This window comes from Rutidosis leptorrhynchoides, chromosome 10 (assembly GCF_046630445.1).
Source record: "Rutidosis leptorrhynchoides isolate AG116_Rl617_1_P2 chromosome 10, CSIRO_AGI_Rlap_v1, whole genome shotgun sequence".
Lineage (NCBI taxonomy): Eukaryota > Viridiplantae > Streptophyta > Magnoliopsida > Asterales > Asteraceae > Rutidosis > Rutidosis leptorrhynchoides.
This window is the reverse complement of record NC_092342.1, coordinates 108,642,050-108,668,704: the sequence shown is the minus strand read 5'-3', so window position 1 is coordinate 108,668,704 and position 26,655 is coordinate 108,642,050. Positions and strand designations below refer to the sequence as shown.

At 33.3% G+C, this 26,655-nt stretch overlaps 1 protein-coding gene across 1 annotated transcript in view; it reads left to right on the top strand.

Moving 5' to 3' along the window:
• LOC139870531 (DNA (cytosine-5)-methyltransferase DRM2-like) overlaps nt 1–12,638 on the top strand; it is a 35,361-nt gene extending 22,723 nt beyond the window's left edge. The window contains exons 2-9 of the mRNA XM_071858317.1: nt 8,359–8,481; nt 9,371–9,467; nt 9,553–9,599; nt 9,676–9,786; nt 10,002–10,083; nt 10,190–10,308; nt 10,419–11,120; nt 12,142–12,638. Coding sequence (XP_071714418.1) covers nt 8,359–8,481; nt 9,371–9,467; nt 9,553–9,599; nt 9,676–9,786; nt 10,002–10,083; nt 10,190–10,308; nt 10,419–11,120; nt 12,142–12,573 — 1,713 coding nt within the window. The 3' untranslated portion in view covers nt 12,574–12,638. The remainder of the gene's footprint in view (nt 1–8,358; nt 8,482–9,370; nt 9,468–9,552; nt 9,600–9,675; nt 9,787–10,001; nt 10,084–10,189; nt 10,309–10,418; nt 11,121–12,141) is intronic.
• The last annotated feature ends 14,017 nt before the right edge of the window (nt 12,639–26,655 follow it).

The window sequence follows — 26,655 nt, the reverse complement described above, 5'->3', positions numbered from 1 at the left end:
CTGATGTACAAAGTGTGAAGAATAAAGAAGTGATTCTAGTATTTCAAGACGATATTGCTTGAGGACAAGCAACGCTCAAGTGTGGGAATATTTGATAATGCTAAAAACGAACATATATTTCATAGCATTATTCCTCAAGAAAGACAAGCTTTTAGTTGCAATTGTTCTATTTACAAGTGATATTCGTTTAAATAATAAAAGGTGAAGACAAAAGACAGATTCGACGAATTGAAGACGCAAACGACCAAAAAGCTCAAAAGTACAAAAGACAATAAAAAAGGTTCCAATTATTGATAAGAAACATCTCGAAATTACAAAAGTACAAGATTCAAAACGCAAAGTACAAGATATTAAATTGTACGCGAGGACGTTCGAAAATCCGGAACCGGGACCAGAGTCAACTCTTAACGCTCGACGCAACGGACTAAAAATTACAAGTTAACTATGTATATAAATATAATATAATATATAATTAATTATATTAATTATATATATATATTATAAATAAAAAAACCGTCGGCAGAGAAAAACTCCAAGGACTGAGCTGTAAAAGTAACCTCCGCGACTCGCGGAGTTTGAAGGCCAAAATCACCGCGAGTCGCGGAGCCCCAAATTTCGACTCTGGCTATAAAGCAAACCGAATTCTGATCAAAAATCATCATCTTTTCCTTCTCTTATCATACGTAAAATTTATATATATATATATAATTTATATTTTAATTTTAATTATAATTCTAATAATAAGGGTATGTTAGCGAATATTGTAAGGGTATAAGTCGAAATTCTGTCCGTGTAACGCTACGCTATTTTTAATCATTGTAAGTTATGTTCAACCTTTTTATATTAATGTCTCGTAGCTAAGTTATTATTATGCTTATTTAAAACGAAGTAATCATGATGTTGGGCTAATTACTAAAATTGGGTAATTGGGCTTTGTACCATAATTGGGGTTTGGACAAAAGAACGACACTTGTGGAAATTAGACTATGGGCTATTAATGGGCTTTATATTTGTTTAACTAAATGATAGTTTGTTAATGTTAATATAAAGATTTACAATTGGGCGTCCCTATAAATTACCATATACACTCAATCGGACACGATGGGCGGGGTATTTATATGTACGAATAATCGTTCATTTAACCGGACACGGGAATGGATTAATAGCCACTAGAATAATTAAAACAGGGGTGAAATTACATTCAAGGGTAATTGGTGTAATTGTTAACAAAGTAGTAAAACCTTGGTTTACACGCAGTCGATAACCTGGTGTATTCATTAAACAAAGTATTAAAACCTTGTTACAATTCGAATCCCCAATTAGTTGGAATATTTAACTTCGGGTATAAGAATAATTTGATGAGGACACTCGCACTTTATATTTATGACTGATGGACTGTTATGGACAAAAACCAGACGGACATATTAAATAATCCAGGACAAAGGACAATTAACCCATGGGCATAAAACTAAAATCAACACGTCAAACATCATGATTACGGAAGTTTAAATAAGCATAATTCTTTTATTTCATATTTAATTTCCTTTATTTTATATTTAATTGCACTTCTAATTATCGCACTTTTATTTATTGTTATTTAATCGCACTTTTAATTATCGTACTTTTTAATTATCGCAAGTTTATTTTATCGCACTTTTATTATTCGCAATTTCATTATCGTTATTTACTTTACGCTTTAATTTAAGTCTTGTATTTATTTTATATTTTACATTAGGTTTTAACTGCGACTAAAGTCTTAAAATCGACAAACCGGTCATTAAACGGTAAAAACCCCCCTTTATAATAATAATATTACTTATATATATGTTTGTATTTTTATAAAAGTAAACTAATATAGCGTTGAGCTTTGTTTAAAGATTTCCCTGTGGAACGAACCGGACTTACTAAAAACTACACTACTGTACGATTAGGTACACTGCCTATAAGTGTTGTAGCAAGGTTTAAGTATATCCATTCTATAAATAAATAAATATCTTGTGTAAAATTGTATCGTATTTAATAGTATTTCCTGCTAAAATTAATAACTATTTTATATACACCTCGCATAACATCAGTGGTCAATTGTCTATATGAAACCTATTTAAATTAATCAAGTCTTAACAAGTTTGATTGCTTAACATGTTGGAAACACTTAATCATGTAAATAACAATCATTTAATATATATAAACATGGAAAAGTTCGGATCACTACAAAAAGACCTGCATTACCTCTTTTATCTTGGAAGCATTCTTTGAGGTTGACCTTGGCTTGAAAGAGGAAAGTCATATTGTACTAGAGGTGTGTCATTAATTTCCTTTTAAAGCAAATGCAGAATTTTGATCCCATGACAACCACAAGCTTCCAAACTTCAAGTCACAAGTCTTCAAACCTTTTGTCAACATTAGTTTTGCAAGTATATGCACTCATTGGCTACTTGAAATCTTCCAAATTAGACTAACTTGTTTTATATGAAGACTTTTGGGAGTTGACACTAATCTCTTATTAAGCATGTAATTAATGCTTAATGGTTAATCAAGTGGAGAGCATCTCTTTAATTGGGACTTAATGACCATCTTAAATGTTTCATTACTTTTAATTTAGATTTAAAAAGATACCCTTTGAAAAAGAACTTTTAGCCATACTTGTGTGTTTAACATTAATAATAAGCTAAAAGTGTCATTAAGACGTCATTAAGTATGATTAACCAAGATTAGTATTTTAGTGACCAAAACTCATTTGAATATGAAGGAGGCAACTATTCTAAGCATGTTTAAAAAAGTTTTGTAAATTATAGATGCCCCGAAGTAGTCAAACATTTTTTGATCAAAAAACCGGACAGAAGAAACTGCGTTCGACCCACGGCTGACCGTGGAGTCGACCTTGTACCTTGTTTCGTGAAACCAGGGTACAGGGCTTCCCACTGTCAGACCCACGGTCGACCGTGGTACTAATCGTGCTTCTTCAGTATTTTTAAATGACTCTTTTGATTTAACAGTTTTGGTCGTTTGCTAGAGATTGTGTAGACTTGTGAACTTGTGTTGTTCTATATGTTGTTTAAGCACTCAAGACTTGGTGTCATCATCAAAATCAAGTGATTAACATTTGAATATTAATATTGGATCACTAACCAACACAGGCATTTAAGGATTTCTTTGCTCTTTTAACTTTTTCACTCCTTTGGCTTGTTTTCCATATAAATGTACCTGTTCAGATCATAAATAAACTTTTCCACACTGTTAGTAGTCTTTGCTCATTTCCCCCAAATAAATAAAGGAATATGTCACTTATGTGAGAAACCAAGGAAGATATCACCATAAAAAAAGTATGAAAATATGTATAATTTTGGTGCTATCAATGCTCTTGCTACCAGTAAGAGTTACCACACGCAAGGAAGAAAAAGAGTGTTATGAACATTAAGATAAAAGATAAACTAAACCTCTTAACTTAAAATGTCCCACTGATGGCCCCATTTGATCAAGAATAGATTAGATCCAAGGGGTTCGGTCCATGCTGATCAGCAAAGATGGGGGATTTAATGGTCATTCGAGTTTACTCTCCGATATGGATTACTGTGAATGACCCCCATACGAGATGATAATCTCAGAGGGGGTGGTTAAACGTAGACCCACCACCATCGAGCTAGTCGGGAAGTGGTGGCTCAAGGGAGGAATTAGGTTTATTGTTCGAAGAACGTTACCTGTTACTGTACAAAGCTTGTGAGCTGTTTGATACTACGGTAAGTTGGGTAGGTTACTCAGTGTTTTCGGTCCGGCGAGTTGGATGTAAGGAAGTGAGGCCTCGTGTAAATGTGTGTGTGTGAGTGTAGATGCCTTTTACCTAGGGTTCGGTGCCCTATTTATGAGCTTTTTGTCCTTTAGTGTCACGTAATAAGACATAGGGAACATCCTTTTTTCCTGGTTGTACTATTTGGTCGGTAAAGCTGATAAAGTGTAAGTGGTCCCTAGCGTAGCCTACCAATTGCCTGTACCAACCATCGTGCACCCTGCACCACTACCTGTCAGCTGTATTATGTCGAGATCGTGCATGTAACAACCCAAATTTTGTACAGTGAAGGAACGACGTTCCTATATGAGGAACGACGTTCCAAAAGGTGGAACAACGTCTCAGAATCCAAGAACGACGTTGTGTAAAGAAGGAATGCGTAAAAAGTTGAACAGATCATTTTGGAGCAGTTTGGGGAATGACGTTCCTTTATGTAGAACGACGTTCGTGTGCCAGAATCTGGGTTTTTGAGTTAAATTGTAAAGATAAGAAGGACACTTTGGTCTTTTCACATATGGACGTATTTATATCTTGAGATCAGATCTTGATCTCATTTTCATCTCCTTTCTCACCTACATAAACACTTCCACTTAGAGAGAGAAAGCTTTGGAGAGAGAAAGTTGATTCAAGAAGGAAGAAGCTAGTTCTAGTCACTTGGAGCTTGGATCTTGCTGCATCCACTTGCTAACTACGTTTTGGTGTTGTGGTAAGTTCCAATTTCAAGTTCTAGTGTTTAATTTGAGTTATGGCTAGGGTTTTGTTCATGGGTTGGGGGTAAGCCCCATTTTCATGATAAAGTGGTGATTTTGGGTAAGATTTGTGTACATAGACTCAAAGACTCATGATTTAGAGTTTAGTGTTGTAAATTGGGGTTTGTGAGTCTAAAATGGTTGTTGAATCACTAGCACACTTTTGTGTTAGTGAAATGGGTGTATTAGGGTTCATGGTTGACCCAAATGCAAGTATTGACCTTGAAATGGGTTAAATGGGTGTAGTGTGACCCAACTAGTATGATGAGGTGTTTATTACTCATAACTTGTGTTAGTTAATGTATTTGGACTATAATCACTAACTACTAGTGATTTGTAATAGTCTTGACCTATTGTGGGTGTTAGTAGTGCAAATGAGTCATAATTGCACTATGGGTCATAAATGCACTATGGTTATGACTTATGAGTTGGTGAGTAGTCCAACTTGTTTGTGTGTTAATTAAGTAATTAATGTAATATGTACATTGCATTGAAGTTTGCGGGACTTTGGTTTCACTTTCACCAAGTGACAAGGTGAGTGGAATAATTATATGTGTATGTATATAGTGTATTTACTTGTGTGTGATGCGATGTGGGTTTAAAGTTCACGAGTTCGATACCACATCGTGTTTGGCATGAGATGAGGGTTAAAGTTCGTGAGTTCGATACCTCATTTATCATGTGGGTTAGCGTGCGATGTGGGTTTTAAGTTCGTGAGTTCGATACCACATTGGGTGTGACGGGTGGGTTTAAGTTCGTGAGTTCGATACCACTCACGGGGTTGGTGATACAAGGCGTATGTATACTAATGGTTGTTGTGAGCACTGATGGTCTTTCGCGGGTACCATTTCCTTGTGCTTATGGTTAACCATGGTTACGTGTCGGTAGTGTTAGCATGTTATATTGTGATAATTATATGCTATTGGTGATGCTAGCTTGTGACGTGTTGAGAACTTTAGCTTGTACATTAAGTTTGTATACTAATTATATTGCTAGCATGCATGCGGTATTTGTGTAGGTGTTTGCAATTAAGTAGATTATATATGTATATGTATAATTGTTGCATTCACTAAGCGTTATGCTTACCCCATCATTGTTTACTCTTTTTAGATTCAGGTGCGGACAAGGGCAAGGGTAAGCTTGTGGACTAGAGACCTCCCTCTAGTGGGCTTTTGGAGTATACTTTTGGATTCGAGTCATTATAGTGCACAACCGTTTGTATCGTCCTTTATTGTCCTGCCGTCTTATGTAGCGCTATCTGGTTAGCGCTCGTGTTTGCACCCCTTTTATGTGGTGCGTACGCCATGTATGCCGCTTGGTTAGGTAGCTCCTTAATGAACGCTTCACACTATAATGCTTGGAGGCGCGGATGCCATACTTGTAGTTTAAAATATCTCAAATGGTTAGGCATTTTTAAGCACGTGTCAGCCACGTGTGATGCACATGTATGAGATATGTGAGTATGTGCATCATTACTTTATAACAACTAAACCGAACCAACCAATACAACCATTGAAAAGTCCATACACTTGCCTCTTTGCGAAACTTGAGTTATTTTTGAAGTAGCTTGTATAAACGGGAACAGAACCAATTCACACTCAAATGAAACACCAACCCCGCCTCACATAGTCACATTGACCAAACCAAAGACTAAACAACCGATGTAGACCCTAAACCTACTGCAAACAAGGAAATGCCTTAGGAATCACATAAAAGGTGCCACTTACACGTACAATCCCCAACAACGAGAAATGGAAAACTTGTAAAAACTAAATTCTGTCATAAAAAAACACAAATACTTGGAACCTAAATTTCCATACCACCGGAAGTCACACCCGATGATGTGAGGACAATCGGTTTGTGCTACCGGCGTCCGAGAAGAAAGAAACAGGGAACACCATGTACAATATATTAGTGACTAGAAAACGCTACAACAGTAAGTTATGATGGATTTAATAAAAATAATAATGGATACATCAATGTCCCTTATATAGTTTTCGAGCACTTTTTATTTAGTTTATTTAGTTGTGCATATAACATTGTTCTAAACTTAATAATCAAGGCTAACATAATGTTGATGATAATAATAATAATGTTAATGATAGCAAAAGCTAAAAGGTCACGTGTTCATTACCAAATAAAAATAAAAAGAAGGCCACGTGTTCGAAACCGGACACCTCTATAATCTCAAATGTAAATGAAGTAACACAGATAGAATTCCGAAGTTTAAATATTATTATCATCATATATTTTCGACTGATCATAAAAAAATATGAAAACGATTATGAGATAACCGTCAAACCGGGTATAAAAAATAAATATATGGCTTAGTTTCTTAGAGTTTTAAGATCAAATTTAACTTTTGCATTTCACCACAAAAAATTTTGCAGCCCCTCACGCCAACAAAAACTCATTTTTTTATCTCCATTCTAAGGACAAAATTGTAAATAACAATCACAATATGCAAATGGAATTTAAATATTACTAATATTTGGTGTACATAAATGCTACAATTACCTTTCACGTCTTTTTCGTGCCCCATTCCGAGATTCTCCAAGCAGCAACGCCAGCCAATTTTTTAGCTTGCTTAACAAGTAAGCCCTAAAATTACTATCATCCTGCTGCTAATACATATGCATACACACAAACATTATGATTATTGTTAGTCTTGTACTCGTATTAGATCAATTTCACTGGTGCGGTGTGTTTTAATCCAAATACTAAAAGTGTTCAAGTATATTATTCACATAACCTAGCTAAAAGGAACTCTTAAAATGATCGACGATGTTACAAATGCTCATTACAAGTAAATATATATGTATAAGTAATGGATTTTGATAGTGATTATGCATTTATGTATATATGTTGTATGTATTTGTATATAGCTTGATGATTGTACGGATTTGGGGAGTTTAAATGTGTTTAGAAAAATGACTACGGAGTATTATTTAATGCAGTTATGTTAGGTTATCCGTGTATTAATCACGTATACATAAATACATAATGGGGGAAATTTAGGTTTATTGTATCTTGTGCCCTAGATTTGATTTAATAAAGTATGTTTTATCTTTTTAGTAATTTTTAATGGAAAATTATACTCCTGTATTAGTACTTTATTAATAATAGAGATTCGTTCAGTCTTATTTTTTTAACAAATTTTTGTTTGGTGCAGAGTGGGGTATAATACAAGTTGTGGACAGATGGTAAGTTGATGGTATAAATGCTCTGTAGATGATAATATATAAATGTTTATGAGACAATTGTCAACATGTATTGCTTTAAATTATAAAGTTCCATTGGCTATTTTGTGGGTCCTATTTACATGTTACACAAGAAGAAATGAAAAATGTGATTCTTGTTCCCATACATTCTATTTTATTCTATATGATATATAAATTTGGGACCTACATATACTAGAACATGTGAAAAATGAGGAATCATTTTTATCCCAGATTTTAAGAGTGACTATGAGGTTATTATCTTGTTTTAGTAACTTAATCTGTTGTTTAAATAGCCTTTAATTAAAATTATTAAGGGTCCCAATTATTAATCAAAAAATCTTTTGTTTGAATATTGTAGTTACAGTTTTTCCCTTTTGGAATGCCCAAATATGCATAACCTGTTAGCCGAGTATCTTAAGCCATGATTAGTGACTTAAGTAAACTTAGTTACGAACACTTGGCTTAAGCGACTTCGTTTCTACAAGAGTTCATCGAGTTTGCTTCATAAAGTCCTGCTAATTGCATACATTTTGTAATTACATGTTCCTTTATATAGTGCTTGTATACATTTTCTGTATGTTGTAAAGGATTTGTATTTGTGCAGGATGACAATTTTTCGGATGATGGAAGTATTAGTATTGATTGGAGTACAGACGATGAGCTGGGATCCCCATCTTCATCAGTTCCTTTGAGTACTAATGGAGCTCTTAACTTTGAATTTGGGGAGGTACTTTATAATATTTGTACCCATACATTAATACCAAGTTATGCCTCAACATCGGCTGTTATTGCAGTCATATAATATAAGTTCGGTCAAAAGTATTTTTGAAGATATAATATTTCTATGAATATGAATAATTTGTGTTGTTGAGTGTATTTATACACTGATCAATCTGGTTCTCTTCAATCGACTTGGATATCGTAATGGCAACCGTTCTTTATCTGCTAGTGTACTTTTACATTGTTCTTGGTTGCCTTTCCAGAATAAATGCTAGTACAAAGGAGGCCAAAATGCCCGTTCTAATGTCTGTTAAGAAATAGAGTTTGTTTGAAGTGGGAACTGGTAGGCAGGATAAACCGGGTAATGGGTCAAAGCGAATAACTTTTAAGCGAGTGTCAAAATGGGTAAAAAACGAATAACTTTTAAGCAAGTGTCACAACGGGTCAAAAATTTATAACTTTTAAGTGAGTGTCAAAACGGGTAACTTTTTAGCACAGGACAAACGGGTAACTTATAAGCGAGTTTCAAAATGGGTCACACGTATTTGTTGAAAACAACGTTTCTTGAACTTACCTCTTGCATTTCTTGAGCATATCTACTGGTTTAAGGATCAAACCGACTATGATAACTGACCTGTTTATATTCCGTTTCAAACTTAGAGACCTCCAATGGTTTCCCTTTTACGAAAGAGGCTGTGCAGATAACTTCTATTGTGTAGCTTACGCTTTTAAAGAAGTTGTCACCTGCACAAATAAGCCGTGTAGGAAATCATTTTGAGGTCCTTCACACTCGTTGATATCTGAAAAATATCACAAAAAATGCTTTTGAAAATCTGTTCAAGTATATGTAAGATTTCGTCAAACTTACCTTGTAATCTTTTATTTGGTCAATGCAGTCAAGTTCTTCAAGTAAAGGTCCCACTAAGGTAGTTCTGCACTATATGGAAATGGGATTTTCTGAAGCATTGGTTACCAAAGTCATACAAGAACTAGGTAATACTGTAGTTCTAGTTTATGTTTACGTGTTTGTACCTTTTCTGGTTTATGCTTACATGTTTGTACCTTGTTTTACTTCCAGGAGAAAGTGATGCTGATGCGATTGTAGACACACTGCTTACATATTCTGTGAGTTCTCCTTTTGATATTTTAGCGTCTTGTATCAAATAAATCAATGTATTGTTTATAATTGAATGTGTTGCAGGCTGTTGGTGACATACCCCAACCAGAAATCGAACCCAACGATCCAAATCTGCTGCCTCAGATCGATATTGACAGTGATTTCTCAGATTTTGATAGTGACTTAAGTGATAATGTAAGCCCTGATATCACTTTGTTTAGATTAGTTATGAAGTAAACTAATATGCAAACATTTAAACTCTTCAAATTTCAGTCAATTGGTGCGCAAAAGTAGTTTCATGTCATTGCTTATTTCAGTCAATCCTACATTTTCTGTTGCGGATCTTGATTTTTTTGATTTTGTTGCAAAAGAAAAGCATATGTCATTGCTAATTTTATCTGCATTTTCAGGAAGACAAGGATGACCCATTAGTGAGTCTGATTGATATGGGGTACTCACCCGAAGAAGCTGAAACTGCTATTAGCAGATGTGGTGCGTATATTACTTTTTTTTTTTTTTTATCTTTTTTATTATCATTTTTTTGTAATTCTATCTTCATTTCACATGGAGAATAGTGATAACGTCTTCTAATTTGTAGGAAAAGACACACCATTATCGGAGCTAGTAGATTTTGTTAGTGCTGCTCATCTATCAAAGGAGGCTGATATTGAAATGGACATACTCAGTTTTGAAAATGGACTTGAATCTCACTCACATGTAATGGTTTGCAAATTAATAAAGTTTTATACTTCCATAAGTCACATGTTGTTTGCCTAAGCAAGATGTGTTTTTTATCTTAAAATTATTTATTTTATTTCTGTGTACAGTCAAAGGACAAGAAGAGGAAGTTACAAAAAGGAAAATTTCAGAGTAAAAACAAGAAAATTGTAAGAAAAAGGAAGGATGAAGATGATGATGTGCTTCATCTTCCTAATCCGATGATAGGATTTGGCGTACCTAACCAACCTCACTTCGTTCGCAGAAAAATTCCAGCTGCAGCTCAGGGCCCACCTTATTTCTTTTACGAGAATGTTGCTCTTACACCAAAGGGCGTATGGAACACTATCCAAAGCTTTCTATATGAAATCGAACCCGAGTTTGTTGATTCAAAGTTTTTTTGTGCTGCAGCAAGAAAACGAGGTTATATTCATAACCTACCATTAGAAGACAGATTCCCGATTCAGCCAATTCCTCCCAAAACAATATTTGAAGCTCTACCTGGTACTAAACAATGGTGGCCTTCATGGGATAAAAGAGAACAACTGAATTGCATACTCACGTGTGTAGGAAGTGCCCAACTTAGTGAGAGGATCAAATTACGAGTTGAGAATTGTGTTGGTGAGCCTAATTCAAATGCCAAGAAGTTTGTTAATGGTCAATGTAGAAAGTGGAACATGGTCTGGACTGGCAAGAATAGGGTTGCACCCCTTGAGCCTGATGAGATAGAGCAGATAATGGGGTACCCGACATACCATACTAGAGGTGCAAGCAGAGTTGAAAGATACAGAGGCCTCGGCAATGCGTTTCAGGTTTGGACTTAAAACCTGTTACATCTGTATTTAGTTATCCTTCTGTAGAAAGATATGATGGTTAAAGAGATGTACAAGTGGTTCAGGCCCCGGCCAAAAAGCCAGTCCCTTTAGGCCTGGTTGATCCTAGAACGTATATACTAGTCAAAGATCCTTGTTAGGCCGGGTTAGGCTCGGCCCAAAGCCTGATTTTAAGACCCGAATGCCTGGTCTTTCATGTGTTATATATATTTTTTATTATATTATGCTATTAAGTGTTTTTATGAATAATTATCATACTGACATGTAATTTAAAATGTAAAACTAGTACTGTATAGCTTTTATGATCTAGAAAAACTGATTTGATGCATTAGTTGTGATTGTATTGTTAGAAGTTCTACATTGAGTTAATTTAGTGGTTTGGGGGCCAGGCCAAAAAGGCAGTTCGTTTAGGGCTGATTGATCTCAAAATGTATATACTAGCAGAGTCCATATTAACTTTCTGTAATTGGGTTTACATGCAGTGGCGGAAATAGCATGGGGGGGGGGGTCCTGATGCCCCAGTAGATTTGCAATTTTAGTGTAAAAATTTTGGGTTTTTCGACTTTGCCCCCTGTGGAATTTTTTTTTTGCCCCAAAACCTCCCTATTTTGCCCCAAAACCTTCACATTTTGCCTAAAAACCTCCACATTTTGCTCAAAAATCACCATATTTTTCCCAAAAACCTCAATATTTTACCAAAAAAAGTTGATACGCTTTAAAAAAAATTTCGCCCCGGGTGAAAAAAATTCCTGTTTTCGCCACTGTTTACATGTACACTGTTTGGTAATCTTGATGGGTCAGTATATATATATATATATATATATATATATATATATATATATATATATATATATATATATATATAATACAGATAGCAATATGGTATTAAATATAAAGTGCAGCTTTGGTTTCAAAAAATGTAGTCTTCATTTTTGTTATAGTAAATACTTTATTTTGATTAATGACGTCTTCCAACGTACACTAATTGCTATGTTTTCAGGTTGATACGGTAGCTTATCAGCTATCTGTATTGAAGAATTTGTACCCTGATGGTATAAACGTACTCTCTCTTTTTTCTGGCATTGGTGGGGCTGAAGTCGCTCTACACAGATTGGGTATAAAAATGAAGAATGTTGTCTCCGTTGAGAAGTCCTCAGTTTGTCAAAACATCATTCAAGGTTGGTGGGAGCAAACTAACCAAACAGGAAATTTAATTCACGTGTCTGATGTTCAAGACGTGACCCGTGACCAATTAGCACAATGGATCGGTGCATTTGGAGGTTTCGATCTGGTAATTGGAGGGAGCCCGTGTAATAATTTAGCTGGTGGGAATAGACGTACAAGGGATGGGCTACAAGGACAGCACTCTTCGCTTTTTTATGACTATGTTCGAATTCTTGATGCAGTTAAATCCCTTATGGGTAGAGATTAGCCATCCCGATTCTAATCTTTTTGTTTGGCTGATACGGTCGGTATATCTATATCTTTTTTTGGTTGTTGTTGAAGATAATTTCTGAAACTGATTGGTTAAAAATTGTTACTTTGGGCTGTTGATGGCTAAAACAGTTGCGGTAAATTTGGAAGTTTATGTGAAATGCATGTCATTATAGATAGTACTGCTGCACTTGTTGTTGCCTTTCAAAAAAAAAAAGTACTGCTGCACTTGTTCATTCTTCAATGATTTTGATTTGGTTTTAGTTCTAATATTTATATTTTATTATGCTTTTGTATAAATGTTTCATGATCGCCGGAAGTTCCAAATGAACTATATTAAGGCTAAAATACAGTATTAGTAATGACTTGAGAATCTTGTAATGCAATTATCAGTTCATTTTAAAGATAGTTTTGGTAGTTTAATATCACCTAAAAAGATATATATGTTTGGATTTTGTTGTAGTTTTGGTAGTTTAATATCACCTAAAAAGATATCTATTTGGATTTTGTTGTAGTTTTGGTAGTTTCATATATCACCTAGTAGTATTTTATACAGTTTATATGATGTGATGAATGGCCAAAACGAGTGAAACTCTATTATTCCAAAGACTAAAATATTTGGCTCAATAGCTATTTGTTCCCAGTTTCGTTTCATTTCATTATCTACATTGCAGTGGACAAGAACAGACAATTGCTATGTTTGATACCGGTCATTTGATTCAGACTTTTTGTTTTCTTCACGCTTGGGTAAAGCCGTTAGGTTCTCAATGGTTAACGGCAAATTTTTTAATACGATCTCTAAAGACAAGGTTGTTAGTGAGGAAGTGGAGAAATTTCGAAAGAATATGGATCATTTGTTCCGTGGGCTAAACTTGGTGGTTCCTTAGACTTTTAGTTATTTATCATTTCTTTCTTGTGATCTTGTTGTGGTAGTTGCTTGTTATTTGTTTTGTGTATAGGTTGTTTTGCTCTTAATGTGGCTCGATGTAGGTTTGTTTCCCGTGGTTTGTCTTTGTCTGTGTTTGTTCTGTAAGGTTTTCTTTCATCTTTGATGAAAGTTTTTCTAAAGTTTTTTTCGTGTTTAATTTTTCAAAAAGAAAAAAAAAAAGGTAATGAGCAAATTATTTTGTAACATGTATAAAAAATTATAACTGTCCACACATACTAAACAAAAGGTCGTAATAGTTATACGGTAGAAATGAATAATTTGTGTTTAAATATATTTTAAACATAGCGCTTAAGGATGTGTTTAAAAAACTCGTGAACATAAACATAATAAACACAATTTATTAAAGACATAATCAATATGTAACAATGTTATTACTTTATGTCAAATACAGTACTAAATACTAATATTGGTCTTTCAACCAGAATTTTTTTACTCGGATTTTTCTATAGATAGCCCTTAGGCCTATCTTTAAGAAATTAAAACAAGCAATAGTTGATTGTACATTAACAATAACTAACCACTACATGGAAAAAACTGTTCCTAAACAACCATTATGTACACATTTTTTAGCTAAAAAAATATTTTTAAGGATAGCCCTAAGGGCTATCATTAAAAAAATTCTATAATTATTTGCTATACATGCAAGTCAACATAAGTTTAGGGACCATATATGTAAATTACTTTATTATCGTTTCAATCGGCCGAAACTCTTCAAAGGAACACCATTACGTAGTCACAATTAGAGAAAAATGGCGCGCAACAAAGACGAGGCACCTGCAGTACGCGTGTACACCGTTTGCGACGAATCAAGGTTTGTATTCCAATTTTTATACTTGATTGATTCTTCTAGCATATGAATTAAATGTTGGGTTTTTTATTTGGTTTCCAATTATGCGGTTAGTCCAAGCCCAACAAATTAGGCCCAATTGGTTGTTTGATTTGGTCAACCATTAGAGGGCATCTTTAATTTGAAACAAGTGCAGCTACTTTCTCATTTCAAGAGTGCAAGAGAGATCAAGAAAAAGAGTCAAAACCCCAATTCCCGTCTACAGTGACAGCAGGCCAGACAACCTTCGATCCCCGGAGATTCGACCGTTGAATCTTCACAATTTTTGGACTGTGTCTTCCTGACATTAGTGCCAACATTTTCAACCGTTGAATTCGTCTAATAAGGTCTGTAGGTCGTGCTCTTGCTGCTGGAACAGAGAGCAGATTTTTGGGTGAGATAATTCCTCTTTTATCTTTTAGGTTGTTCATATACTTGTTGATTGTTGTAGTTCAAGAGTATGATGATGTTGTATACCTATATATGATCTAGAGAAGACCTATTGTATTGTTCTCTTTGTTGATGATAGTGGAATTTAAGTGGCTTACGAGTCCCGTGGTTTTTACTCTCGATTTTGAGAGGTTTTCCATGTAAAAATTCTCGTGTGTATTGTGTGTGCTCGATTATTGTTATTAGCTGATTTGGTACTAAATTGGGACTGATTTAGGTTGGATTTGGTATAGCTTATTTGTTAGCATCCTCACGGTTTCATACGGGTCGGGAAATGGTTGTCAAACGGATGTTTGTTTCCGCTTTGTAGATTGCCCGTGGTGACTATTTTCCCATCAAATTGGTATCAGAGCTAGGTTATTTGATTTGACTTGTGTGAAAGATGGAAGCTAATACAAGTAAAATGATTAGTTTAAATGGTTCAAATTATCATGTTTGGAAAGGTAAAATGGAGGATCTTCTTTATGTGAAAGATTATTATTTACCTGTTTTTACTGAGAGTATGCCTGATGGTAAGTCTGAAGCTCAATGGAAAATTTTGCATAGACAGGTATGTGGGTATATTCGGCAGTGGGTTGATGATAATGTTGTGATCCATATTAGCGGGGAGAATGATGCTAAAGTCTTATGGAAAAAGCTTGAGCAGTTATGAACGAAAGACTGAGAATAACAAGTTGTTCTTAATTAAGCAGATGATGGCTTTGAAGTATCATGATGGGACTCCTATTACAGATCACCTAAATGCATATCAGGGTATTATAAATCAGCTTGCAGGTATGGGTATCAAGTTTGAGGATGAGATTCAGGGTCTTTGGTTACTTGGTACATTACCAGACTCTTGGGAGACTTTTAGGACATCTTTGTCTAACTCTGCACCGAATGGTACTATCACCATGGAATTGGCTAAGGGTAGTATTTTTAATGAAGAGATGAGAAGAAAGTCACAAGGTTCCTCTTCACAGTCAGATATCTTGGTCACAGACACGCGGGAGAGAAGTCATAGTAGAGGTCAGGGTAAAAGAGGCAATCATCGTAGCAGCTCATGCAAAGGCAAATTTGCTAACGTTGAGTGTTATAATTGTCATGAAAAGGGGCACACAAAGTGGTATTGTCCAAAGTTGAAGAATGAGAAGAAAAGGGCATATGACAAGAATAAACAAAAGAAAAGTGATGGTGGTGATGATGATAAGGTTGAAGTTAACGCTATCACAGATGAGTTCTTTGTTTGTATTGATTATGATATGATCATGTGATGACCCGGGAATTTCCGACCAAATTTAAACCTAATCTTTATATGATTTCGATACGATAAGCAAAGTATGTAATGTTGAGTCTAGAAAATTTTGAAGCAATGTTCATATATTCATCTGACCTTCGACTGTTCTCGACAATTCACGAATAATTAATTGTAAATAGACATGTGTGTATGTATATATAAATAATAATTTGAAATATAATTTGAAGTATTATATGTTGTTGTTATTAAAAAATTAATAAAATTAAAATAGGATATTATAATAATTATTATTTAAAATATATCTCTATATATAAATAAAGTATATTAAAAATAAATATTAAATAATTGTAATACTCATTTGATGTTTTGATTGATATTAAGCAAGTTAAATTCAAACTATTGTAATTTTAAAATAAACGGTGATACGAAAATGAGTTCTATAAATTTTAGGCTTACTAACATTATATTTAGGACCTAGTTAATAAATTTCAACACTTTTTATATTTCTATATTTTAACTCGTGTAATTTTATATTTTTCGACATAAGTCGTATCATTCATATTTGATATGATTTATGTATATCGTGTGTTGCATAATATGTCCAAGCTATTCATAGTTAGAAACCTCTATGTTGTTTTGAATCCAAATTACGCCCACAATTTATAAAATTGTCTAAGTTATAAGCTAAATATAATATAAATATAGGTTATATTATTAAAAAAAAAAAAAAAGAAAAAAGGGATGAAGCTTTAAAGTGTCGGCCACCCATTCCCACCTAACTTCAATCCTTTTATTTATTTAATTAATTATTAATTATTAATTAATTTATTAACTAAAATAATTCCCTAAACTATTTTATTCCATGAAACAAAAGAAGAGGACAATTAGCTGGCTACTAACTGTTTAACTTTGAGATCATGTGATGTTTTTATTTATTTATTTATTTATTTTATTATTAGTATATAATAATTATAAATTATTAGATGTATTATATATACTTACATATGGCCATTGATTTCAACCATCACCATCCTTAGTTTGTTACCTGCCTCTCGACCTCCCATCTCCTCACAACCATGGAGCACTCAGCCATCTACCACCACCCTCACCGGCCACTACCGTGAAACCACCAAATCACCACCATACTCGCCGGACCACCTTCCAGCACCATATACCGAACACCCTTTCTTATATATATATATATATATATATATATATATATATATATATATATATATATATATATATATATATATATATATATATATTTTTCTTTTTCATACATGCAGCAACTTCGAATAAAAAAAAAAAAAAAAAAAAAAAAAAAAAAACAAATGCCATTTGTGATTTATGTTGGGCTGCTATCTTATGTTCTTGTTTCACCGCTGTTTTCGCAGACGAGAACCACAACAAACCGCCAACACTTCCACCACATCTACAACCTTCATCCGCCACCTCACCATCATGAACTACCACCACCGCAGCTACAAGTTGCTGATGTTGAAGTTCCTAAAACGCCACCATCCCAGCTCTCTCACTCTATCTCCGTGTCCTCTCTAACTTTTGAGTTTTGCAGCAACAAACTTGTTGTTACCGTGTCAATTCAGCGAAAGGAGGTGATTATGAAGATCGATGGTGATACATGACGATAAACACCGTTGCTTTCTATTCGAACAATAACGGTGGAGGATATCACGATGAAAATGATGTTACAGCGTTAATGATGATGATAAGCGTAGAAGAAGGTGATTGTGAAAATTTATGATATCGATGAAAAAGGAAACGAAAGGGAATGGTGATGAGTGATGACGGGTTAAATAAAAATAGGTTGGGAGATATAATAGATAAACAGAAACAGTGGAACGGTTTGGTTGTTGTGTGTGTTACCAGGAGGTCTAATGTTCGATCCTCGACTCCTACGTATTCTATTTTTTTTAAATAACTCAGCAACTATTAACAGCTTTGCTCAGGCCCATTGTAACAGCTCATATCATTAGCCCAACAAAAATTAACCTAAGCCCAAATACTGGTTCTGGCCCAACAATAATAATAAAAAAAAAAAAAATTGTGTCGAGCTATTACTTGTTCGATTTAATTGAGAGGAGAAGAAATAATAAATAGGATAAAACGGGTTTAAATAAATTAAGGTCGCTGATTTAATCAATTAAACAGAAGCAGAGGAATGTTAGGGCTGTTTGTATTATACGAGAGGTCGCGGGTTCGATCCCTACTGATGATATCTTATTTTCAAAGCTTGTTTTGAGGTAGTTATTTAATTTACTTACTTATCATTATTATTATTCTTATCATTATTATCATTATATTTTTTTTTAAATAAATGTTAGTATTATTAGTAAAATCATTATTTTTATAGTTAGTATTGTTAGTAGTACTATTATCATTATCATTATCATTATCATTATCATTATCATTAATATTAGTATTAATATTATTATTATGATTACTACTTTTATATTTTCAATATTATTATAACAAATAAATATTTTCTACAACTATCATGATATTACATATAATTATATATTAAGATTATTTATCTAAATATTAACATATAACAAATTATTGATTTTAAATATAATATTAAACTATATAGATATTAACTATTAAATATATACAAATTAAATATATAAGATATATAATTTAATATATAATATATGAATTTATTTGATTACAATTATATATGTTAATAAATATATAAATGATATAGGTTCGTGAATCCGAGGCCAACCATGCATTGTCCAATGTCGTCATATGTATTTTTACTACAAAATACATTATTGTGAGTTCATTTAACCCCTTTTACTCTTTACATTTTTTTTTGGGCTGAGAATACATGCAAATGTTTTATTAACTGTTTTACAATAATTATATGCGTGAGTTTCATTTGCTCCCTTTTACTCTTTACATTTTTGGGACTGAGAATACATGCACTGCTTTTATAACTGTTTTACGAGATGGACACAAGTAATCGAAACTACATTCTATGGTTGAATTATCGATATCGAATATGCCCCTTTTTATTAAGTCTGGTAATCTAAGAATTAGGGAACAGACACCTTAATTGACGCGAACTCTAAAGATAGATCTATCGGGCCCAACAAGCCCCATCCAAAGTACCGGATGCTTTAGTACTTCGAAATTTATATCATGTCCGAAGGAGGATCCCGGAATGATGGAGATATTCTTATATATGCATATTGTGAATGTCGGTTACCAGGTGTTCAATCCATATGAATGATATTTTTGTCTCTATGCATGAGACGTATGTTTATGAGAAATGGAAATATGAGATCTTGTGGTCTATTAAAATTATGAAATGATTATTTATGATAAACTAATGAACTCACCAACCTTTTGGTTGACACTTGAAAGCATGTTTATTCTCAGGTATGAAAGAAGTCTTCCGCTGTGCATTTGCTCATTTTAAGGAGACTACTTGGAGTCAATAATGGCATATTTTAAAAGACGTTGCATTCGAGTCGTTGAGTTCATCAAGATTATTATTAAGTCAATTATAATTAAATATATTATGAAATGGTATGCATGACGTCAACTTTCGATGTAATGAAAGATTGTCTTTTCAAAAACGAATGCAATGTTTGTAAAACGTAACATATAGAGGTCAAGTACCTCGCGATGTAATCAACTGTTGTGAATCGTTTATAATCGATATGGACTTCGTCCGGATGGATTAGGACGGGTCTCTACAGTTGGTATCAGAGCGGTGGTCTTAGCGAACCAGGTCTTGCATTAGCGTGCCTAACTGATAGTCGTTAGGATGCATTAGTGAGTCTGGACTTCGACCGTGTCTGCATGTCAAAAGTTTTGCTTATCATTTTTATCGGAAAACATCTGCTTATCATCCTTAGGAAATTACCTACTCATTATTCTTAGTCTAGACACATTTTACTGCATTGACTGCATGAATAGTGTATAGACAAAATTCATATCTTAGCGTATCTGACAATTCATATCTTAGTGTATCTGTTACTGTAGACCTTGCCTGATATCTCTCGTAAATTTCTCCTTAATTTAAGGGATCCTGGTACTATATATATCTATGCAAATTATGCATTGAGAATACCATCTAACTATCAATTGATGCCACTAAACTCTTCATACCAAAAATCTTTCCTGAGATCGTTTAAGATGGCCTCTACGAATCGACCAAGTTCCTCTGACTCCGAAGACAGCGTGACAGGAGCACACCAACCAATCAACTACCGTGATTACTGGAGAAAATGGGGATGGGTTCGCGACATACTCACCCTATGGAGAAAGGAAGAAGGTACTCCATATCATGAATCAAATCTACCACCTAACCTTGGAGTACTTGACCCGCTCACCGGCGAACCCGTTCGCAATACCGTTTATACCCTATTTGCAAGAATTTTTCGTCTTGAAACTACCATTAATGGAACTAGAGAAGATATCCGACCTCTACCTCACATTGATAAACAACTCGGGTTAGTAGAAGAAGTTAGAGAACTCCGAGCTCGAGTATTAACTTTAGAGAGCACGGTATACAATTTGCAATCATCAACAGTATCACCAACACCAGTAACATCACCAGCCTTAGCACCAATGGCACCAGTACCACCAACAACCCAAGTTTCAACAATCCATGCCTCAACATCTCATTCTGTACCTCGAGTATAATTATCGTTCCACAAATCATTCTACATCATTTATCTTCGTTCGACATGACGATTATGTAAACTCTAATGTTTTAGAGATTATGTATCATAGTTCTAATCGTAAATCTGATGAGTTTAATATCACATTGACTCATTAAATCCATAATTACATCTGAAGAAAATATATATGTAAATATATTTTCATAAAAGATTGTGATTAAAAATTCTTTAGTACAAACTGTTAATGGTAAAAATATTTTAACGGGTAGGTAATACCCGAGAAATATTTAAGATTTCACATTAATAAGTTACATCTGATTCAACGGTCGATTACCATCTTACCTACATCTATCGATATACGAATCCGTTCACCACAGAATAACCATTTTCATTCAAATTCAATTTCATATTTGGATTTTTACTTACCAGAATCCAACAAGTGGCATAATGAAGAAATAATGGACACAATAAAAATTGATTAGAAACAGACTAATTAACAATATGGAATTTTGTTAAGAAACCATGCTAACTGTTCCAGCTAACTGTTCCTAGCTAACTGATTACATTCTATTTATCGCATTTTATTTATTGCAATTTAATTATCGCAATTTTATTTATTGTCATCTAATTTCTGTTATTTACTTTACGCACTTTAGTTATCGTTATTTAATTCCTGTTATTTATTTTACGCACTTTAAATATCGGGACACGTATACAAGGTTTTGACATATCATATCGATGCATCTATATATATTATTTGGAATCACCATAGACACTCTATATGCAGTAATGATCGAGTTCTCTATACAGGGTTGAGGTTGATTCTATAATAATATATATACTTTGAGTTGTGATCGAGTCTGAGACATGTACACGGGTCCCGATACGTATTAATTAATTCGGATATTATATATTAAGCTATATATGTATTATCGGACTGTTAATTGTGGACTATCAAATATGGACTGTCGACATTGGATAATTAAAATGAATTAAAATATTGATTATAACATATGAAACTAAACATATCTTCAAGTTTGCCACTTGATCTCATCTTAAACCTCATCTGTATCTTGACGATTACAATCTGCGTTCAAACCTTTCATGATTCTTGAAAACACCTCAATCGAGAGGATGAACCAACCGCACTTCATTTACGGAAGGAAAGAGTTATGCATATAGTTATGCACCTGAGAAACTCTCGGCAACTGAGTGAAAGTTTAACATTTAGCCGCGTCAGATCCTTTGACATTTATTAGCAAAAATAACTTAGTAATCTCTTTCCAAAGTAGCAAATTTTGTCACAGCTTCAGCAAATCAACTTCGACTTTTCGTCCGAAACAACCTCATTATCACCTTGACTAATATGTATGTCCATTTATTGTTACCGGGAACCTTTTATATTCCACCATATTACCGTCAGCGTTTAATCATCTAAAAACACAACTTTCTTGAAATCATCTCGGGTCGATAACAAATGATTCAGATAGGGTAGCAGTAAATGCAGAGGAATCGACAATCAGTACTTTGAAAACTCACAGCATATCTACATCAACAATTATATGTATGACATTTATCTCTTAGAATTATGATCTCTCATTCTAAAATTCTGAAAAACACTCAGTCACAAATCAATACTCTGAATGTTGAAAAATCTGAATGAAGCAGCAGAAACTGTAGATAACCGTAAACGACCCTAATCATCGAAAGTTTGATGATAAAGAATAGTATGTTGGAAAAGCTCAGAAAAGTTGGAACTGGAAAACGGATTGAGCTAACCATGAAGAAGACCAAGGACAAATACAAGGACCAAACTCTATATTCAAAGAATCCAGGTAAATCTGAATCCGATGAAATCTTTAGAGAATATCCTGCTCCAAAGTCATGTTAAGATCTTGCGGAAAAATTTTTCCTCATCAACCATCGAACTTAGAAATTCCAAAATATCATCATCAATATCTTCGATATTTCTGAGGATATTTTCATAAATATTCTCGTCCGAAATTATATACCTCCTCGTGCTTCCTGGGTATCATTATATTGGAAACATTCAATAGAAAATTTAGTACCGAAAAGCTGATTATGTGAAACTATGAAGAAGCCGTAGACAAATCACAAAGAATAAGTTTGACTACAAAGAATCCAAATGATTCAATGTCTGCTAAAGTCTTTAGTGAATATCTTGCTCCTTACTCTAAACCCTTGCAGATAATAGTTTCTATCATCCTCTGATCTTAAATATTCAAAGATATTATCGTATCTTTCACTATAAATATCCTCGATATTTTTGAATATATTTTCATAACTAATCTTATCTGAAATCATTTATCTCTTTGAGATATCAGTGTTACATCATATAGAAACTGTTAGCTTCTATATTCTGTAAACTTTCGAATTTAAAATATGAATGTTTTTGAAGTAGTGTTGGGAACTGATGCATGAGTGAGTATAATATAATGACACTTGATCACCGTGATTATATTACAGTAAGTCATGCTGAGTTTCTAATGAAATGTGATGATTCACAGATCATAACGTCATCATGTGCCATGTTACACGACTCGTTCATTCTACTTCACCTCCGAACATATCAAGAAAATATATTCTTGATAGTTCTATTCTCAGTGATTCTGGTAATTTGACAAATCAAACCGTGCTATCACATTCCTTCCTGCTTCGAACATTATAATCATTCGAGACTCTATATCTACAAATTCTGGACCATTATTCGCTTGATTTGAAGTCGGGAAGAGGAAACAAAAGCATAAAGCTTTGAAAAATAAGGGAGAATATAAAGCCCGATAACAACACATAAATTACAAACCGTGTATATCAATGTTTATCGCAACATAAAAACACGGGAGAATTAAAAACATTATAAACCCAAGGGCAAAGTAGAAGAAAGCAGATTCCTCTGGTGGAAGTTGGAAAAGGAGAATGATCATTGTGATAGTTAGAATAAGAACAAGGATCAGAACTGGATTAAGCATTTTCACAAACTTTTGGATGTACGAACTAAGAAAGAAAGTATTGGAATGGTGAAAATAATGGAACGGAAGAAGTTCATTTATAGTGGAAATACTTGACAGAGGAATCGAGACAAATGATAGCATTTAATTAAAAAGATCTTAAATCCCGTAAATCCCGAAGGATCAGATCTTATAGATTTCATAGATTTTCTTTTAAATCTCTTGAATTTCGGAATTCAACCAAGACAACGTCAAAAGATTAGATGCACCTTATTTTCTAAAAACTCAAACGTGACTACGTCAAAAGTTAAATCTCTATCTCAATCTTTTGTGACAGCTTCACTCGTACGCTTCACATAATCGAATAGTTTTATATATATTAATCAATAATGATAAAACTTTATTTATCAACTCATATTCGTCAAGAAAACATTTTTATTGTTAACCTTGACGACCTTACTCAAATTTCGGGACGAAATTTCTTTAACGGGTAGGTACTGTGATGACCCGGGAATTTCCGACCAAATTTAAACCTAATCTTTATATGATTTCGATACGATAAGCAAAGTATGTAATGTTGAGTCTAGAAAATTTTGAAGCAATGTTCATATATTCATCTGACCTTCGACTGTTCTCGACAATTCACGAATAATTAATTGTAAATAGACATGTGTGTATGTATATATAAATAATAATTTGAAATATAATTTGAAGTATTATATGTTGTTGTTATTAAAAAATTAATAAAATTAAAATAGGATATTATAATAATTATTATTTAAAATATATCTCTATATATAAATAAAGTATATTAAAAATAAATATTAAATAATTGTAATACTCATTTGATGTTTTGATTGATATTAAGCAAGTTAAATTCAAACTATTGTAATTTTAAAATAAACGGTGATACGAAAATGAGTTCTATAAATTTTAGGCTTACTAACATTATATTTAGGACCTAGTTAATAAATTTCAACACTTTTTATATTTCTATATTTTAACTCGTGTAATTTTATATTTTTCGACATAAGTCGTATCATTCATATTTGATATGATTTATGTATATCGTGTGTTGCATAATATGTCCAAGCTATTCATAGTTAGAAACCTCTATGTTGTTTTGAATCCAAATTACGCCCACAATTTATAAAATTGTCTAAGTTATAAGCTAAATATAATATAAATATAGGTTATATTATTAAAAAAAAAAAAAAAGAAAAAAGGGATGAAGCTTTAAAGTGTCGGCCACCCATTCCCACCTAACTTCAATCCTTTTATTTATTTAATTAATTATTAATTATTAATTAATTTATTAACTAAAATAATTCCCTAAACTATTTTATTCCATGAAACAAAAGAAGAGGACAATTAGCTGGCTACTAACTGTTTAACTTTGAGATCATGTGATGTTTTTTTTTATTTATTTATTTATTTTATTATTAGTATATAATAATTATAAATTATTAGATGTATTATATATACTTACATATGGCCATTGATTTCAACCATCACCATCCTTAGTTTGTTACCTGCCTCTCGACCTCCCATCTCCTCACAACCATGGAGCACTCAGCCATCTACCACCACCCTCACCGGCCACTACCGTGAAACCACCAAATCACCACCATACTCGCCGGACCACCTTCCAGCACCATATACCGAACACCCTTTCTTATATATATATATATATATATATATATATATATATATATATATATATATATATATATATATATATATATATATATATATATATATATATATATTTTTCTTTTTCATACATGCAGCAACTTCGAATAAAAAAAAAAAAAAAAAAAAAAAAAAAAAAAAAACAAATGCCATTTGTGATTTATGTTGGGCTGCTATCTTATGTTCTTGTTTCACCGCTGTTTTCGCAGACGAGAACCACAACAAACCGCCAACACTTCCACCACATCTACAACCTTCATCCGCCACCTCACCATCATGAACTACCACCACCGCAGCTACAAGTTGCTGATGTTGAAGTTCCTAAAACGCCACCATCCCAGCTCTCTCACTCTATCTCCGTGTCCTCTCTAACTTTTGAGTTTTGCAGCAACAAACTTGTTGTTACCGTGTCAATTCAGCGAAAGGAGGTGATTATGAAGATCGATGGTGATACATGACGATAAACACCGTTGCTTTCTATTCGAACAATAACGGTGGAGGATATCACGATGAAAATGATGTTACAGCGTTAATGATGATGATAAGCGTAGAAGAAGGTGATTGTGAAAATTTATGATATCGATGAAAAAGGAAACGAAAGGGAATGGTGATGAGTGATGACGGGTTAAATAAAAATAGGTTGGGAGATATAATAGATAAACAGAAACAGTGGAACGGTTTGGTTGTTGTGTGTGTTACCAGGAGGTCTAATGTTCGATCCTCGACTCCTACGTATTCTATTTTTTTTAAATAACTCAGCAACTATTAACAGCTTTGCTCAGGCCCATTGTAACAGCTCATATCATTAGCCCAACAAAAATTAACCTAAGCCCAAATACTGGTTCTGGCCCAACAATAATAATAAAAAAAAAAAAAAATTGTGTCGAGCTATTACTTGTTCGATTTAATTGAGAGGAGAAGAAATAATAAATAGGATAAAACGGGTTTAAATAAATTAAGGTCGCTGATTTAATCAATTAAACAGAAGCAGAGGAATGTTAGGGCTGTTTGTATTATACGAGAGGTCGCGGGTTCGATCCCTACTGATGATATCTTATTTTCAAAGCTTGTTTTGAGGTAGTTATTTAATTTACTTACTTATCATTATTATTATTCTTATCATTATTATCATTATATTTTTTTTTAAATAAATGTTAGTATTATTAGTAAAATCATTATTTTTATAGTTAGTATTGTTAGTAGTACTATTATCATTATCATTATCATTATCATTATCATTATCATTAATATTAGTATTAATATTATTATTATGATTACTACTTTTATATTTTCAATATTATT